Source organism: Salmo salar, chromosome 14 (genome assembly GCF_965601325.2).
Source record: "Salmo salar chromosome 14, fSalSal1, whole genome shotgun sequence".
Lineage (NCBI taxonomy): Eukaryota > Metazoa > Chordata > Actinopteri > Salmoniformes > Salmonidae > Salmo > Salmo salar.
Genome location: NC_138304.1, coordinates 18737781 through 18757500, shown reverse-complemented (window position 1 = coordinate 18757500; position 19720 = coordinate 18737781). Strand labels below are relative to the sequence as shown.

The 19720-nt window shown below is 45.3% G+C and overlaps 1 protein-coding gene across 2 annotated transcripts in view; it reads right to left on the bottom strand.

Annotated features, from left to right (window-relative positions):
• Window positions 1–19720, bottom strand: part of LOC106568853 (glypican-5) — a 203903-nt gene that overhangs the window by 131387 nt on the left and 52796 nt on the right. For both annotated transcript variants that reach the window (XM_082960825.1, XM_082960826.1), the window contains exon 3: window positions 17206–17909. In XM_082960825.1, the coding sequence (XP_082816951.1) occupies window positions 17206–17909 (704 nt within the window). The remainder of the gene's footprint in view (window positions 1–17205; window positions 17910–19720) is intronic.

Here is a 19720-nt window from a genome sequence, read left to right as displayed (position 1 = left end):
AGTTTGTTTTGTAGAGACAAATATGTAAACGTTCCCTCCAAAATATGAGTTGGATGAGAAAGTCGATAACACTTGTGTGTGTTCTGTTCTTTCTCTTTCACAACAAAACCTGGGTTGTGTTCATTGGGCACCAAACTGTGGGAAAAAGGACTGAAACAGGGAGGAACTGCATGAACTTGTCCAAAAAGAAATGCTTGTTTTGCTTTTCCGTTACAAAACATTTTGCCACGGTGTACCCTAATAAATACCACCCAGTTTAGGAGATCAAGATAAGGGGTTTCTGTCAGTGAAGTGTCCTGCAGAGACGGGCTGAGGTCGTCATTTCAAAACAATAACATGGGCACAAATCAGTCGGACGCCTAACTAAACATGTAGCTATGTAAACAAAACAAAAAGTAATGGTAGGGAGAATAAACATATGCCACTAAAAACAGAAATGATACGGAAAATAAATATTAAGACAGTTTGGGGCCACAAGAGGGACAAACAGAGAGAAATAGCCTTAGAAGCTAAATATTATGTCCGGATTGGCCGCCTAATCCCATTGACCAATCAGAGGACAGCTTGACGGATGTCACAGACTACAATGCAACGATAAATCAATTATCTCCTGACCTCAGTGATGGCATGGGAATGGAAGCCCGAGTATGTGTGTGTGTTTAACCACCTGTTTGTCCTTGTTAAATCTTTAAAATGGTAGCTATTCCATTTCAGGCATTCCTCTGGTGACTTCCTGGAGAATGATGGCATAGGATGCCATGGTCTGATGCACTATGCCAAACTGTTCAGCCTATGGGGAAAACAAAGACTTGCGTTCTCTATACATTTGGGAAGAGAGCGATGAAATTGGTGACGAGAGCATGTGTGTTCTGTATATGCTTCTGTACCTGTGTATTCACATTTGTATGCCTGCATATGTGTGTGTGTTCGCATTTGTATGCATGCATGTGTGTGTTCGCATTTGTATGCCTGCCTGCGTGTGTGTGTGTGTGTGTGTGTGTGTGTGTGTGTGTGTGTGTGTGTGTGTGTGTGTGTGTGTGTGTGTGTGTGTGTGTGTGTGTGTGTGTGTGTGTGTGTGTGTGTGTGTGTGTGTGTGTGTGGTGGTGTGCGTATCTATATGTCTATAATCCCCCACACTTGTGTTTATGTATCATCTCCATCTCATATATCCCTGGTCTACCCCGGGGCCAGAGAGTTGAGACGAGAGGAGCAGAGAGCGAGGGAATGAACTAGAGAGTGTCCAACCTATCCCAGTCCATCCCAGGCCGTCCCAGGCCATCCCAGGCTCTAGGGGAGTATTGCCTTACAGATAGCAGTGGTGGTCCCAGGCTGTCATCTTGGTTTGTTTATCTAGGGATCAGCCAGGGTAACTTTCTCAGCCTCCCTCTCCGATTGCATTCTGGGTAGCAGTGGGAAGGTAGGTGGGGGGGGGTTGGCCCCCTATTGTCCACTGCTGGTTTGAATTCTGGACAGCCACTCACAAACAATTACCTCTCGGATAGCTCAGTTGGTAGAGCAGAAGACTGTAGGTGGGAAAACACAGATCCTTACGTTGCTGGTACGAAGGAGGAAACCCTTTTCTCTTGCTTTTGTCCGACTCTCCCAAGGTCTTTTCAGGGGTGTGGGGTTGTTTTCTGGCTAGTTTGGCTCCTTCCTTATTGTCCACTGTTACTAGTGTGTTACGGGGGGCTGAACTCATTTCGTCTTGCTTTTCCACGGCCCGATTGAGAAATGCTAGAAGCAACAAGAGCTTGAAGTGGGTTTGTTATGTTCGTCACCATTGTGTGTTCCTCTTTACTACATATCCCAAACAGCCACCATACGCATGACGAATGGCTTAGCAACCGCGTGAGGCGGCTGGACAACGCGAATGTGGTTGATCAAGAATCCCAAGCTCTGAGAATGTCCTGCTTTCTAAGAGCACCAGTGTCTTTGATGACAGTTGTGTTTGCGATGCTTACGTTAGCTGACGAACATGAGGATGCTTGAGTTGGAAAAACCCCAAGCCCTTTCTATAAACACCAAGTCTCCTTCTGTCTATGTATTGTTTTTTTCCCGTAAACAAGTCCGAGGTGATGCGTGCGAATGGCTATTTCCACGTCATTTCCTGCTGTTTGTTAATGGGAAGGCTGCAGGTTGATTCTGCTGCTGCGGTTGGATAGAGCTCACTCAGCACAGCTGTTTTCTGCACGCGTGACAATTCTCCCGAAGCGTTACCATCACGTGATAGTGGGCAAGTGGGCATGATTAGGCATGACTGAAATCAAAAGCCAACACCATCAAATATCCAAGGATTAAGGAACATCATTGTTTTCCTTAAATCTAGAAAATCTGAGGTTTGGGAAAAAACTCACTTTATGAACAAAATTCTATTATTTCCCTTTGTAGTCGATTTTGGCACTAGGATAAATGTTCTGACTAACATCAATGCCACATAGGACATTTTCAACCAGAGAAGTAGTTTTTTTGGTTCACCTACTTTTTAAACCATAGGAACGGAGTACCTGTACCTGCCAACGCATATACCACTCACAGAAAACAGAGCTCTACAATAGAGCACAGACAATAGCCTACTGCTGACCCTAAACATTGAGTTACCCTTCTATAGCTCAGTCGGTAGAGTGGTGGCCTGTAAACTAAATGACAACAATCCTTAGGTTGCTGGTTCAAAATCTGGCTAGAGGGAAGAAATGTTATCCTGCATCTACCTGATGGCACTGCATTCTGGGGATGTTCCCTGCACATTTTGTCCACTATTGGTTTGCATTTCAAATCAAATCAGATTTTATTGGTCACATACGCATGTTTAGCAGATGTTAATGCGAGTGTAGCAAAATGCTTGTGCTTCTAGTTCCGACAGTGCAGTAATATCCAACAAGTAATCTAACAAATTCACCATGACTACCTTATACACACAAATGTAAAAGGATGAATAAGAATATGTACATATAAATATATGGATGAGTGATGGCCGTGCAGCATAGGAAAGATGCAGTAGATGGTATAGAATACAGTATATACATATGAGATGAGGAATGTAGGATATGTAGACATTACTAAAGTGGCTTTATTTAAAGTGACTAGTGATACCTTTATTAAATCCATTTATTACATTTATTAAAGTGGCCAGAGATTTGAGTCAGTATGTTGGCAGCAGCCTCTCTGTGTTAGTGATGGCTGTTTAACAGTCTGATGGCCTTGAGATAGAAGCTGTTTTTCAGTCTCTCGGTCCCCGCTTTGATGCACCTGTACTGACCTCGCCTTCTGGATGATAGCGGGGTGAACAGGCAGTGGCTCGGGTGGTTGTTGTCCTTGATGATCTTTTTGGCCTTCCTGTGACATCGGGTGCTGTAGGTGTCCTGGAGGGCAGGTAGTTTGACCCCGGTGATGCGTTGATGCACTACCCTCTGGAGAGCCTTGCGGCGGTTGTGGGCGGAGCAGTTGCCGTACCAGGCGGTGATACAGCCCGACAGGATGCTCTCGATTGTGCATCTGTAAAAGTTTGAGAGTGTTTTAGGTGATAAGCAAAATTTCTTCAGCCTCCTGAAGTTGAAGAGGCACTGTTGCGCTGTCTTCACCACGCTGTCTGTGTTGGTGGATCATTTCAGTTTGTCCGTGATGTGTACACAGAGGAACTTAAAAGGTTTCCACTTTCTCGTCGATGTGGATGCGAGGACGCTCACTCTGCTGTTTCCTAAAGTCCACGATCATCTCCTTGTTTTGTTGACATTGAGTGAGAGGTTCATTTCCTGACACCACACTCCGAGGGCCCTCACCTCCTCCCTGTAGGCCGTCTCGTCGTTGTTGGTAATCAAACCTACCACTGCAGTGTCGTCTGCAAACTTGATGATTGAGTTGGAGGCGTGCATGGCCTCCAGTCATGGGTGAACAGGGAGTACAAGAGGGGGCTGAGAACGCACCCTTGTGGGACCCCAGTGTTGAGGATCAGCGGGGTGGAGATGTTTCCTACCCTCACCACCTGGGGGCGGCCCGTCAGAAAGTCCAGGACCCAGTTGCACAGGGCGGGGTCGAGACCCAGGGTCTCGAGCTTCGTCACGAGTTTGGAGGGTACTATGGTATTAAATGCTGAGCTGTAGTCAATGAACAGCATTCTTACATAGGTATTCCTCTTGTCCAGATGGGATAGGGCAGTGTGCAGTGTGATGGTGATTGCGTCATCTGTGGACCTATTGGGGCGGTAAGCAAATTGGAGTGAGTCTAGGGTGTCAGGTAAGGTAGAAGTGATATGATCCTTGACTAGTCTCTCAAAGCACTTCATGATGACAGAAGTGAGTGCTACGGGGCGATAGTCATTTAGTTCAGTTACCTTCGCTTTCTTGGGAACAGGAACAATGGTGGTCATCTTGAAGCATGTTGGTACAGCAGACTGGGATAGGGATTGATTGAATATGTCCGTAAACACACCAGCCAGCTGGTCTGCGCATGCTATGAGGACGCGGCTATGGATGCCGTCTGGGCCGGCAGCCTTGCGAGGGTTAACACGTTTAAATGTTTTACTCACATTGGCCACGGTGAAGGAGAGTCCACAGGCTTTGGTAGCGGGCCGTGTCTGTGGCACTGTATTGTCCTCAAAGCGAGCAAATAAGTTGTTTCATTTGTTTGGGAGCAAGACGTCAATGTCCGCGATGGGGCTGGTTTTCTTTTTTGTAATCCGTGATTGACTGTAGACCCTGCAACATACGTCTCGTGTTTTGAGTCATTGAATTGCGACTCTACTTTGTCTCTATACTGACACTTTGCTTGTCTGATTGCCTTGTGGAGGGAATAGCTACTCTGTTTGTATTCGGTCATGTTTCCAGTCGCCTTGCCATGATTAAAAGCGGTGGTTCGCACTTTCAGTTTTGCGCGAATGCTGCCATCCATCCACGGTTTCTGGTTAGGGAAGGTTTTAATAGTCACAGTGGGTACAACATCACCGATGCACTTGCTAATAAACTCACTCACCAAGTCAGCGTACACGTCAATGTTGTTGTCTGAGGCTACCTGGAACATATCCCAGTCCACGTGATTGAAGCAATCTTGAAGCGTGGAATCCGATTGGTCAGACCAGCATTGGATAGACCTGAGCATGGGCGTTTCCTGTTTTAGTTTCTGTCTATATGCTGGGAGCAACAAAATGGACTCATGGTCAGATTTGTCGAAGGGAGGGCAGGGGAGAGCTTTGTATGCATCGTGGAAGTTAGAGTAGCAATGATCCAGAATGCTACCAGCTCGTGTCGCACATTCGATATGCTGATAGAATTTAGGAAGCCTTGTTCTCAGATTAGCTTTGTTAAAATCCCCAGCTACAATAAATGCAGCCTCAGGATATGTGGTTTCCAGTTTACATAGAGTCCAGTGAAGTTCTTTCAGGGCCGTTGAGGTTTCTACTTGGGGGGATATACACGGCTGTGACTATAATCGAAGAGAATTCTCTTGGTAGATAATGCTGTCGGCATTTGATTGTAAGGAATTCTAGGTCAGGTGAACAAAAGGACTTGAGTTCCTGTATGTTGTTATGATTACACCATGAGTCGTTAATCATAAGGCCCTTCTTCTTACCAGAGAGGTGTTTGTTTCTGTTGGTGCGATGCGTGAAGAAAACATTGGCGAGTAATATGCTCGGAAGCGTGGATGGTGTGCTCGCCTTCTAAGTCTGACCAGTAGGCCGCTCCGTCTGCCTCTCCTGCAGCGACCACATTGTTTTGGGTCGGCCTCTGGGATAAGATCCCATGTCCAGGGTGGAGGTCCGAACAAAGGATCCGCTTCAGGAAAGATGTATTCCTGGTTGTACTGTTGGTGAGTTGACGTCGCTTTTATATCCAGCTGTTCTTCCCGGCTGTATGTAATAACACTTGAGAGTTTCTTGGCTAACAATGTAAGAAATAATACATAAAAAAAACAAATTACTGCATAGTTTCTTAAGGACCTGAGGCGACCATCTCTGTCGGTGCCACTTATCACATTTTGAACAGAGTTAAAGCTCCATGTGTGCGCTTACACACACATCCTCTGCCAGTGTGTGTGAAACCATGGGAACGGTGCACCAGTGCATAGGCCACTCACAGCTTTTACAGAGCTTTACAATAGAGCTCAGACGATACTGCTGACTCTAAACACACAGTCACTCAAGCCCAGCTACCCCTTTGAAAGCTCAGTTGGTAGAGCGGAGGACTGTAGGCGCAATAGCAGAGATCCTTAGATCGCTTCAAATCTGTCTCGAAGGAGGAAATGTTTTTACTTTTGGTAGACTTTTCGATGGCAATTGTTACACTGGACACAATGGCCAATTCACAGGCACCTCTGACCCTTGCCTCTACCTAACCTGTAGGTTTTGCCCCTGATGTATCAAACTTTTGATAGCTCAGTTGGTAAAGGCGGAGGATTTCTCAAACCAAAACGTGCACACAGGGGGGCAGGACCGAGTTTGGGAAACCCCGTTCTACAATAGAGGAAGGCCAATACTGCTAACTCTAAATGCAGTCACAAACACCCTTTCAATAGCTCAGTTGATAGAGCGGAGGACCGTAGGTGCAAGAGCAGGGATCTTTATGTTGCTGGTTTGAAGGAGGGGACCTTTTCCATAGCCTCACTGCATTAATCGCATCCAGCCATCTTTGAATTGGACACACAGGAACATCATCCTTCACCAGCACATCTGAGCCAAGGAGGAGACTTTTTCCTGCATCGAATGGCTCTTTTTTGGATCATGTGTAGAGTTTTGATCGGGCCTGAAAATTGAAGCCTGACTGGCCCATAGCCCAAGGATGTTAAGCCCTGTTGGGCCGACAGGTCCCGCTGGGTTCGGGCCAAAAATCTAAACTCTAGCCCCCTTTCAACCCCAACACACTGCATTCGGTGAAGGGGTGGGGGGTGTTTGGGCCCCTATTGTCTACTGTCAATGGTTCACTCCCAACGCACACATAATAGTGTTGACTGTTTCATTTTTTCTGTTGACTAACTCACAATCACCCCTCCGATAGCTCAATTGGTAGAGCGGAGGACTGGAGTTACAAAAGCAGAGTTCCTTAGGTCACTGGTTCAAATCTGTCTCTAAGGAGAATACCTTTTTCTGGATCTTGTTCATTTTAATTATATGTACAATTTCAGCCTGACCGACCAGAGCATATTAAAGGGGACATAATGTATTTCACAACATGATGTTAGATGGTTCCTCACCCTGAAAGTAGTCTATGGACCAGGGGAAACTGTAATCCATTGTTCAGTTTTGGGTGGGGATGTCTGGCCAGTTTGGCTCCATTATCCACTAGTGATTGCCCCCTATTGTCCACTCACAGCTCACATTTTTGACTACCCACACCATCACCCCTTTGATACCTCAGTTGGTAGAGTGGAGAACTGAAGGTGGGAAAACAGAGATCCTTAGGTTGCTGATTCAAATCTGTCTCGAAGGAGGAAACCTTTTCCTCCAGCTTTGGCTGACTTTTGATGGTCTTATGGCAGGAATCACTGTGCAGCCCCCTCTCAACCCCAAATGCACTGCTCTCAGGACAGTTTGGGCCCCTATTGTCTATGGCTGTTTTACATTCTGGAAAGATGTCACACTCATGCACGGATACACACACACACCGTATCCATGCATCCACTGCCAGCGTGTTCAACCATCTGTGCCAGCTCAGCCAAAGTCCACATGCCACTCAAAACTCAACGCTCACAGTCAATACTGCTGATTGTAAACACAGTCACACAAACACCCCTTTGATTGCTCAGTTGGTAGAGCTGAGGACTGTAGGTGAAAAAGCTGAAATCTGTCTCGAAGGAGATAACCTTATCCTCAAGCTTTGGTAGACGTTTTCAAGGCAGGAATTCCAGCCATCTACTTTTGATTGGGACACAGGAACATACTCTTTCACATACACCTCTGAGCTACGTTCCTCACCTGTCTCAGTTGGTAGAGACACCTGAAAGTACTCATATCACATAACTCCTACCATCTCTCAATAAGCATCTCTGAACTGTCTCCAGAAAGAACAGAGAGAAAGAGCCCCCAAGACACATGGATGTAGCTGTAAATGCTGTCTCCCTGTAGCCCACAGAAAGGCTGGTGGGATCATTTTCCATTATTTAACTAGGCAAGTCAGGTAAGAACAAATTCTTATTAACAATGACAGCCTAGGAACAGTGGGTTAACTGCCTTGTTCAGGGGCAGAATAACAGAATTTTACCTTGTCAGCACGGGGATTCGATTTATCAACCTTTCGGTTACTGGCCCAACGGTCTAACCACTAGGCTACCTGCCGCCCCATATGCATAGTGTCCAAATCAAATCAAACTTTATTTGTCACAGGTGTCGAATACAACAAGTGTAGTAGACCTTACCATGAAATGCTTACTTACAAGCAATTAACCAACAGCGTAGTTCGAGAAGAGTTAAGAAAATATTTACCAAATAAACGAAAGTAAAAAATAATAAAAAGTAACACAATAACATAACAATAACGAGGCTATATACTTGGGGTACCGGTACCGAGTCAGTGTGTGGGGGTACAGGTTAGTTGAGGTAATTTGTACATGTAGGTAGGGGTGTAGTGACTATGCATAGATAATTAACAGCGAGTAGCAGCAGTGTACAAAACAAATGGAGGGAACGGGACGGGGGGTTCAATGTTCAATGTAAATAGTCCGATGGCCATTTGATGAATTGTTCAGCAGTCTTATGGCTTGGGGGTCGAAGCTGTTAAGGAGCCTTTTGGTCTTAGACTTGGTGCTCCGGTACCGCTTGCCGTGCGGTAGCAGAGAAAACAGTCTACTACTTGGATGACTGGAGTCTCTGTCAATTTTATGGGCTTTCCGCTGACAACGCCTATTATATAGGTCCTGGATGGCAGGAAGCTTGGCCCCAGTGACTGGGCCGTACGCACTACCCTCTGTAGCGCCTCACGGTCAGATGTCAAGCAGTTGCCATTCCAGGCGGTGATGCAACTGGTCAGGATGCTCTCGATGGTGCAGCTGTAGAACTTTTTGAGGATCTGGGGATCCATGCCAAATCTTTTCAGTCTCCTGAGGGGGAAAAGGTTTTGTCATGCCCTCTTCACAACTGTCTTGGTGTGTTTGGACCATGATAGTTTGTTGGTGATGTGGACACTTGAAACTCTCGACCCGCTCCACTACAGCCCCGTCGATGTTAAGTACTGGTCCCCTTGGTGAGGTCATACACACACACACACACACACACACACACACACACACACACACACACACACACACACACACACACACACACACACACACACACACACACACACACACACACAATATTTCTATTTACCACAAGTAGAATCCTTTTTCCCCCTATGTATTTTGGAATACATTCGGCTAAGTGGCAATGCAATTTTAACCACTGTGGTACTATTTTCACAAGTATGTGATGAATTTTCAAAACTCTTTGTACAAAACTCCAAACTGGTCACACTTAGGGGGCACATAGGAGGCACAGGGGCACGTGCCCCCTCAGATTTGTATGTCTGTAAAGTAGAAACATAAAAAGTATAATATATATACTGAAATGTACTACTATGATGATGACAACTATGATTTCACTTCACAGTACGTTTAAAAAAATATCGGATATTGACAAGAACAGAAATGTACTGTATGTAACAAATCAATGTTTATTGGTCACGTACACAGATGTCACAGAACGTGCCGTGAAATGCTTGTGTTTCTAGCTCCTACAGTGCAGTAATACAATATCAACACAATACAAATACGATAATCCAGAAAGTCCAAAACAAGACAGAAATATATCCCTATGCAGTAAACATCCCAAATGAAGTTGCTGGAGTGTTTTTGATGGGGGTGGGTTCACACTCCGTTACTAAAATTGCATTGGCCAATACAGTATTGTAATACCAAAATATATGCCATTTACATAGCAGACCATTTTATCCAAAGTGCCAACAGTCCACACATTTTGGTATGTGACCGCAGCGGTATTCAAACTCACACCTCTGTTATTGCTAACGCCATGCTCTTATGAACTGAGCCATGTACAGGACCACTTCGATGCATAAGTACAATACAATACTGTAAAATATAATACACGATTACTAATACAGGTGGAAGATGTATGATTGCCATTCCCATGCCATTCCCTATTACAGGCCATTGATGTAGTCACCATACCCCTTGACTTATATTCTACATTTTGTTGTGTTACAGCCTTATTACAATTCTTCAAACTCTGTCAAGTTAGTTGTTGATCATTGCTAGACAGCCATTTTCAATTCTTGCCATATATTTTCAAGCCGATTTAAGTCAAAACTGTGACTAGGCCACTCAGGAACATTCAATGTCTTCTTGGTAAGCAGCTCCAGTGTAGATTTGACCTTGAGCTTTAGGTTATGATCCTGCTGAAAGGTGAATTAATCTCCCAGTGTCTGATGGAAAGCAGACTGAACCAGGTTTTCCTCTAGGATTTTGCCTGTGCTTAGCTCCATTCCGTTTCTTTTTATCCTGAACTCCCTACTCCATGCCGATGACAAGCATACACATAACATGATGCAGCCACCATCATGCTTGAAAATATGAAAAGTGGTACTCAGTGATGTGTTGTGTTGGATTTGCCCCAAACATAGCGCTTTGTATTCAGGACATAAAGTTATTTTCTTTGCCACATTTTTGCCAATTTTACTTCAGTGCCTTATTGCAAAAAGGATGCATGTTTTGGAATATTTTTATTCTGTACAGGCGTCATTCTTTTTACTCATTTAGGCTAGTATTGTGAAATAACTACAAATATATCAATATATTTGCCTGTATTTACTCCCCAAAAATGAAATTCTAATTAGCTGCTAATGTGGCTATCATACAGAACTACAAATGCCATGATGTTCTGAATGAGCGGCCAAATTGAGTAAAAGGTAAGAATCTCTGGATTAACTATCTAATGTTAACTAAATTTAGTATTGAATAAATTGTCAACATTTCCTTAAATTGAAAATTCTGTTAACGCTCTTGGTCAAGTTTTAAATGTACAAAATACCTGTTAGCAAAGGTGTCAGCTAAAGATGACGGGCAGGGGCTTGCAGGGATTTGTAGTCTACTTTGATGCTAATTAGCATTTTTTTTTTTTTATCTGAGAGTAAATGGAGCTAAATATATTGATAAAAGTCACCTTGTCCTAGAAGGACGTTTATTAAAACGTTACACCAGGGTAAGTATACACAAAACACAGCTCTTACTGTAAGAGTTTCTAAAATCCCCAATGGGAAAACTGAATGGTGGAAAAACGATTGGAACCCTTTCCCTGTTTGACCGCTAGGTTTTATGGGTATTATGACACGTCCACAGTGTAGTCCACTATACTTATTGACTCAAAACATTTGAGCTTTAAATGTTTTATTAATATTGCGGCAGATGGCAGAGAGAGGTGAGGGGAATGGTGATTGAAGGAAGATATCTTGCAGCCCGCTGGCTCCACTCCCGAGCATTGTACAGACTTCCTGCCACAACGAGGCAAGCCGGTGGATCATTAAGCCATTGAGTGCTTGGGGATAAAAGAGGAAGCGGGCTGCACAAAGAGTGTAAGAAGCCGGAGAATTATCTGTACAATTACCCGTTGCAAATATCCCTAATAAATTCCTAATTTGCATTGTAGTTGTGCTCCCTGTGTGTGCTTGGTTATTGAACTTGGTGGCGTGGAAACCCTATACCCTTGAGCCTTCTACAATATATACTGATGTACTGCATTTTTTTAAACATAATTCCACTTTGACTTGATGGACACGACATCTCAAGGCACTGTATATCATCAGACTGAAGTGTATGACATGGAAGGGACGGAGAAAATAATGTCTGATATGCTCCCAAATGTGATTTACTGGAAAGAAAGAGGCCATGATGGACTAAGAATGGTACATGTAGAGTACAGCCCGCAACCCCAAATGACCCCTTGGGGTTTCCTCCATTCGGCCTGTGGCCTGGATGTCTCCCCACACTTCTCCTAGGAGACAGCTTTCTGTTCCATCTTTACCAGCTTTCCCCATCTCTCTTTCCACAACCAACACTCTTGACTTCTCTCCCGCTCTTCTTCCTCCTCTCTTTCACTGTCTCTCACTTTCTACATCTGTCCATGTCTCCCTCTCTACTTCCTCCTCTCGCTCCCATTCTATATCTATCCCTGTCTCTCTTCTTATTGCATACCAAGTGATGTCAGGGCTAATTAAACAGAGAGAGAGACTGAGACAGATCGAGCCCCTCATATACTACAGTGGACTGTCTTAGTCTCTAACTGTCTTAGTCTCTAGCTCTAACTTTGTCACAACTTGAAGGGACTGCTTTTCTCCGCTGTAATCCTACAATCATTCAATTATTCACATATGATTTCAAAATGAGAGTTTTTTTTTGTTTTTTAAAAATAAATACGGATGTTGCTTTGGAGTTTGTTGTTGTGTGGATTGTCATCCAATCCCACGACTGTAAACACATTTGGCCTAAACTATACACGTGGCAGAGGTTCTCAGAGGATGGGATGCACTTAATGACAGAGAGACAGAGACCGAGAGAGAGACAGAGAGAGAGAGAGAGAGAGAGAGAGAGACAGAGAGACAGAGAGAGAGAGACAGAGACAGAGAGGGGGGATGCGAGAGTGAGTGAGTGGGAGAGAGCGAGGGAGAGGGGGGGAGGGAAAGAGAGGGAGGTCAATTGAGTCCATCATGCCGCTGTGTGTGATCCGGTATCTGAGGCTCACACACAACCAGAAAGAGGAAGTGAACAGTCGCCAAAGACCACCAATCCTATTTGAGTCCCGGTGGATGCACCCACTGCACTCAAATTCCCATGAATTAACTGCAATACTAAAGCAATAGGCCTATCAACATTAAAACAATGCCAGAAGCACACTAACGGTTGTTCAGTTGGCGCCTTTTTGAGGACCGCGGGGATTTCATGTTGCCATGACAGTCTGGTGGGCACCAGGTGAAGCCACAGGGCGTGGAGAGGAGACAGGGGGATATGAAGGGAAAGGGTCATGTAATGAGCAGGAGGTGAATTGGGGTTAGGACAGGTTGGGATCTACTCTCCCAGTAGCTGTTGTCTGCTATTCCAACTGAGTACAGCGTACAATCCTTTTAGGGCCACTTTCACCTTGATATCAACGGGGGAAATGACTAAAGCCGTATCATAGTGCCTCTATGACATTAAAAACAGCATCTGAGAAATTATGCCATTTGTGAAAATTATACGATTTGTGAAATTCCTGCAATCCCAGTCATGGATACTTGATGGTTGACAATTACACTGTGTGTGTGTGTGTGTGTGTGTGTGTGTGTGTGTGTGTGTGTGTGTGTGTGTGTGTGTGTGTGTGTGTGTGTGTGTGTGTGTGTGTGTGTGTGTGTGTGTGTGTGTGTGTGTGTGTGTGTGTGTGAGTGAGAAGAATGCTTGTGTTGCTCAGCGGTAATGCTGCTATCAGCACATTATGAAGACCTGGAAAGAAAGACAGAGAGGAGTAGGGGGGTAAGGAAGAGGGCTGAATGGAGGAGAGGAATGTTCCCTGTGTCAGACAGCAACATCATCAGCTAATGAAGATCAGTCTTGCTGAGTTAGCAGCCAATCGTTGACGGGGATCGACTCCCTGCCAAGGTGAAAAACATGTCAAGTTGTCCTTAAGACAGATCTAGGAACAGCTTACCCTCCCAAATCCTCATCTCAACCACTAGAGGAAGAAACGCATAGCTGACCTTAGACCACAGTCTAGAGGCAATTTAAATCTACTCCAAAATCTACTCCACACGCAGGCACACACACACACACATAAGAAAGATCAATAACTGTGGTGTGGATGAAGCCAGCCAGTATAATGTGGTCGTCTACCTTCTCGCCCCATGGTTTTAGCCTGTCTTGTCATTACTGCCTTATGGAGGAATGCTAATAGCATACTAGCATAGCATGCTGGGACTGGAGATAATGGAAACTATGGCCAGTGGGACTAGGGGAGGGATTCCATTCACTATGCTAGGGGGTCATCTTTATAGTCTAAAATAAGTGTGGGGCTGTGTGGGTGGATGGGGGGAGGACTAGGATGCCTGTTTGTCATATTTTGGAGAAGATTTAAATTGAGTGGATGGGGGGGGTTAGTTTTACTATCCTTGTGGGGACCAGAAGGGTCACTTCCTCATCTCCCCGGTCTCAATAAGAGAGGGAATGTGTAAAAAATTTATTCCGAGAACAGAGAGGGGAGAGAGAGAGGAGAGAAAAGAGAGGGAGAGAGAGAGGAGAGAAAAGAGAGGGAGAGAGAGAGGAGAGAAAAGAGAGGGGAGAGAGAGAGGAGAGAAAAGAGAGGGGAGAGAGCAGAGAGAGAGAGAGAGACAGCAGAGAGAGAGAGAGAGAGAGAGCAGAGAGAGAGCGGAAGGGTAGACACAGGAAAACCTGGCTCCCTGCAGAGGAAAGGCTGTGCAACCACTGCACCACAGCAGAACCTGAGTCAGAGCTGCATTTCCTGACAAAATGTCAAAAATATAAAACAATTAGAGAGTGTCATTTTCCCAAATTTCAAACCCTTATTCAAGGTTTCAAAGACCTCTCTGATGAGGATAGGCTACCCGTCCTGTTGGGGGAGGACACAGAGAGCTGTGGGTTGGCAGCGCACTACATTGCTGCCTGCCATAAGTTGAGGGACAGTGTCTGACAGACCAATCAACCTGCACATGTCCTCTACTGTATGCTTATTGTTATTGTTGAATGTATGGTTATTTTGACCCTTGGTTATTGTTGTTACTGTTGTCCCGTTGACAATTTTGACATTGCTACGTCATGCCAATAAAGCAAATTTAATTGAATTGAATTGCCAGAGAGGGGAGAGAGAGAAGAGAGAGCCGAGAGAGATTAGAGAGAGAGAGAGAAAGGAGAGAGAGAGAGAGAGAGAGAGAGGAGAGACAGAAGGCAAGAGCAGAGAGAGAGAAGAGAGAACAGAGGGAGAAGAGAGACAGCAGAAAGACAGAGAGAGAGAGAGAGAGAGAGAGAGAGAGAGAGGAGAGGAGAGAGAAGAGAGATTAGAGAGAGAGAGAGAGAGAGCCCGTGGTGTGTGAGTCAACTACTAAACCGTTTGGGGTAACTTCCCAGTGTAAAACCACAGCATCACAATAATTAATTTAATGACAACTCTACATAACACACGAGTCAGCAGAAATCCCAGAGACATAGCTACTGGTACGTCGACAGTACAGTCTACAGTACACGTCTATGGTACATGTCTACAGTAGTCTACAGTATAGTCTATGGTACATGTTTACAGCACATTCTACAGTACAGTCTACAGTACAGTCTACAGTATAGTCTACAGTACACGTCTACAGTACAGTCTACAGTACACGTCTACAGTACAGTCTACAGTAGTCTACAGTACACGTCTACAGTATAGTCTACGGTACAGTCTACGGTACAGTCTACAGTACAGTCTACAGTATAGTCTACAGTATAGTCTACAGTACAGTCTACAGTACACGTCTACAGTCCAGTCTACAGTCCAGTCTACAGTCCAGTCTACAGTATAGTCTACAGTATAGTCTACAGTACACGTCTACAGTACACGTCTACAGTCCAGTCTACAGTATGAATGAATCAAGAAACATACGTGAGGGAAAAGAAAAACAAGAGTGAATCTTCCAGAAACCCCTGTACACAACTTTCTAATTGTTTTGCTTTTCACTGCAAAATGAATAGAGGTGAACAGAGGAGTGTTTAAAAGAAGAGATAGAGAGGTGGGGGTGATATTGAAGAGCGTGAGGGGGAGGGGGGGGGGGTCGTGTGGTAGTCGTGTAGTAGTCATGGTAGTCGTGTGGTTTGAGTCTTTATAGTTTTGTTCTATAAAGACATGGGACAGTCCTTTATACAGGCCAGAGCTCTGTGCTACCCTTACTGTTCCACACGCCCTGGGTCCCCACTGTGTGTAGGAGTGTGGGGGGGGACATAGTGTGTGTGAGAGGGGTGAGTGATTGTGTCTGTGTGTCCACTGTGTATGTATGTATGTATGTATGTATGTATGTATGTATGTATGTATGTATGTATGTATGTATGTATGTATGTATGTATGTATGTATGTATGTGTGTGTGTGTGTGTGTGTGTGGTGTGTGTGTACATGTGCATATACAGTATGCGTGTGTATCATTGGGGCATGCCACTTTGCCAGAAACAATTTGTCCCTTAGCTGGGCTGTGTGTGTGTGAGTGCATGCATGTGTTGCCTCATGAATACCAAGCAGGCAGCCAGACCCCGGGTTCTGGGTCTGCATACTTGGACGGACCCTGCCTCTAAACCTGGCAACTCACCCACTCCACTCTCTCTGGGGGGCAATTTAGACAGAGGCAACCCTGCATGTCCAGTTCAAGGACTTGAGTTATTTTTCTCCGCCAGTTTCCTTCCTCTCCGCTAGTTCAGTCAAGAAATCTGTAGTTCCATGTTCAGAGCCAGACAGGATCATATGCTCCGTCTGAATCACAGTCTCTCCCTACTGCAACCCCAGTCTCCCAATACACCACATCACAACAGACTATAGCTGTTGGCTAACACCCTCCATAGAAACTCAGTGAGACGAAGAGAAAGAGGAAGGGAGAGAGAGAGAGAGAGAGAGAGAGAGAGAGAGAGAGAGAGAGAGAGAGAGAGAGAGAGAGAGAGAGAGAGAGAGAGAGAGAGAGAGACAGAGAGTTCAGTGTATAATTAAATGTAACTCCATACGAGACCCAGTAAAGCCAGTAGTCAGACAGTAAAAGTTACCAGTAAAGGTTGTTGGAGCAGTGTGGTATTCAGACCATATAAAGCCAGTCTGGTGGTTCTGGTCCTGAGGGTGAAGCCAGAGACAGACTGGACCTATGAATGGTGCTATAGCAACAAGATCTCCCGGACTCACTTCATTATTCAACGTTTGTCCATGGGGGGATAAACGTCTATGGGTTAAGTGAAAGTAGGTAAGGGTTAAGGTTGTTAAAACAGAAAAAAACTTGACTGTTAAGCATTACAAAATGACAGTTAAGTTTAGGCAATAACCCTTAACCTTAAACAGTTGGAATTAAGGTTTGGGATAAAGTTAAAACAGAAAAAAATAAAAACGAGTGCCTAGCACCGGGATTGAACCCGAGATCCTGGGGACCTGGACAAACAATGAATACTGAAGTTTATCTTCAGAGAAATGTCCTCGTTCACGTAAAACCACTCAGCTAACACCACAGGGAGTGTGTGCTTCTACTCACCGTAGCGGTCAGCGTGGGCCCATGGAGCTGAGCGTGTAGTATGGCCTCATTCACGTGCCCCCTGACTCCAAGCAGGGCCAGTTCCAGGCTGTGTTGTCCGGCCACAGCATTGATCAGCTCCTCCAACACCGCCACATACCTCCGCCACGGCCCGTCCAGCTCGGCCACGCTCGCCAAGCACCCGCGCATCACGTTCAGGCAGTAGCCCACGCACGGCTTGATCAGAGTCAGCCCACGGCAGTGCGAGCAGTACTGCATCTTGGTCAAGCCACGTAAACACTCTTTGGTGAAGGAAACGTGTTCGGTGGCGTTCATGACTTCTGTGCCCTCGGCGAGGGCCAAAGATAAGGCTCGCCCGGCGCCCAGGGTGCGCCCCAGTTCCTGAGCGAGCGTTTCGGGGTGAGGGCCGAATGGGTTGACGTCCTGCCGTGTGGCACGGAGACACTCGCCCCGCTCGCCGGACAAGCCACCCTGGACGCCCACGCCCGGGTTGACCAGGCGCCCGTAGACGAGTGGGAAGAGGTTGTCGTGGAAACGGGCAACGGCAGCTTCGAGGGAGAGGTTGTGTCCGTGGATGTAGAGGGAGAGGGAGGAGAACAGGGCGTTGACATGGGGGAGGGCCTCCCGGGAGAGGGGCGAGTAGGTGTCCTCCAGCAGGGAGGAGAGGTGGCCCTGGGAGAAGGAGAGCAGGTACTGGAATGTGTCTGGAGGGAGGGGAGGGGGAAGAAGGGGAGGGAGAAGACATCAGGGCCTGGTTACATTTACGTTAATAAAACAATGACAAAACAGGGTATTTAGGCAGTGTAGTATACAGTACATTCAGAAAGTATTCAGACCCCTTGAATTTTTCCACATTGTGTTACATTACAGCCTTATTCGAAAATGGATGAAATAGTTTTTTTCCCTTCAATCTACACATAATACCCCATAATGACAAAGCAAAAACTGGCTTTTAGATTTTTTTGCAAATATATAAAAATGTAAAAAAGTATTCAGACCCTTTACTCAGTACTTTGTTGAAGCACATTTGGCAGCGATTACAGCCTCAAGTCTTCTTGGGTATGATGCTACAAGCTTGGCACACCTGTATTTGGGAAGTTTCTCCCATTCCTCTCTGCAGATCTTCTCAAGCTCTGTCAGGTTGGATGGGGAGCGTCGCTGCACAGCTATTTTCAGGTCTTTCCAGAGATGTTCGATTGGGTTCAAGTCCGGGCTCTGGCTGGGCCACTCAAGGACATTCAGAGACTTGAAGATGAACCTTCGACCCAGTCTGAGGTCCTGAGCGCTCTGGAGCAATCAAGTTGTAGAAACATCTCAAAGAGCTCAATTTCTAGTCTCATAGCAAAGGGTATAAATAAGGTATTTCTGTTTTTTATTTTCTATAAATTAGCAAACATTTCGAAAGGCCTGTTTTCAATTTGTCATTATGGGGTATTGTGTGTAAATTGCTGTACGGCTGTAACGTAACAAAATGTAGAAAAAGTCAAGGGGTCTGAACACTTTCCGAAGGTACTGTATATTCAAACGCACCATAAGTTTATCTTTGCACTACTTTCATTTAAACTATCTATCTAATAATAACACAAGTATGCCGTGCAGAAAAGAGGTCAGAGAGGACCCTTTCTACATTCGTCTCTTTCCCGACACTAGCTTGGCTTGTGTGTATCAGTCACTTGGAGTGTAGTATTCCCATGTAAAGTATCTCTCTCCCCCCCCCCCCCCCCCCCCCTGATGTCATCTCTATTGCATGCCAGCAGATGAAAGAGCAACAGCAACTGTAGAGAAACTGAGACAGGAGACATGGTGCCAACCCAACACATGTAAACACACAGAAACACACACTCGCAAAATATGGCATAAAGATACTAAACACACTTACAAGGAGATATAATAATATTCTGGAATAGATGATCTGGGGTTGTAGTAGAAACACACAAAACACACATACAGTCCAGTCTACAGTCCACGTCTACAGTACACGTCTACAGTCCAGTCTACATTACATGTCTACAGTACACGTCTACAGTACACGTCTACAGTCCAGTCTACATTACATGTCTACAGTACACGTCTACAGTACACGTCTACAGTACACATCTACAGTCCAGTCTACATTACATGTCTACATTACACGTCTACAGTACATGTCTACAGTACACGTCTACAGTACACGTCTACAGTACAGTACTCAATATCTTGTTAATGTTTGTATGTGCTTGGATGTTTGTGTGTGTCCACACGCTAAATCGGACACTTTCCTGCCAAGCCAGTACCCAAACACACACATGCGCACACGCACACGCACGCACGCACACACACCACACACACACACACACACACACACACACACACACACACACACACACACACACACACACACACACACACACACACACACACACACACACACACACACACACACACACACACAGAGAGAGAGTGAAACTGAACAACAGTCGTCTCTCACAGTCAACAGCTGCATAACCTAATACCAGTGTGCTGTTAGGGACAGGGA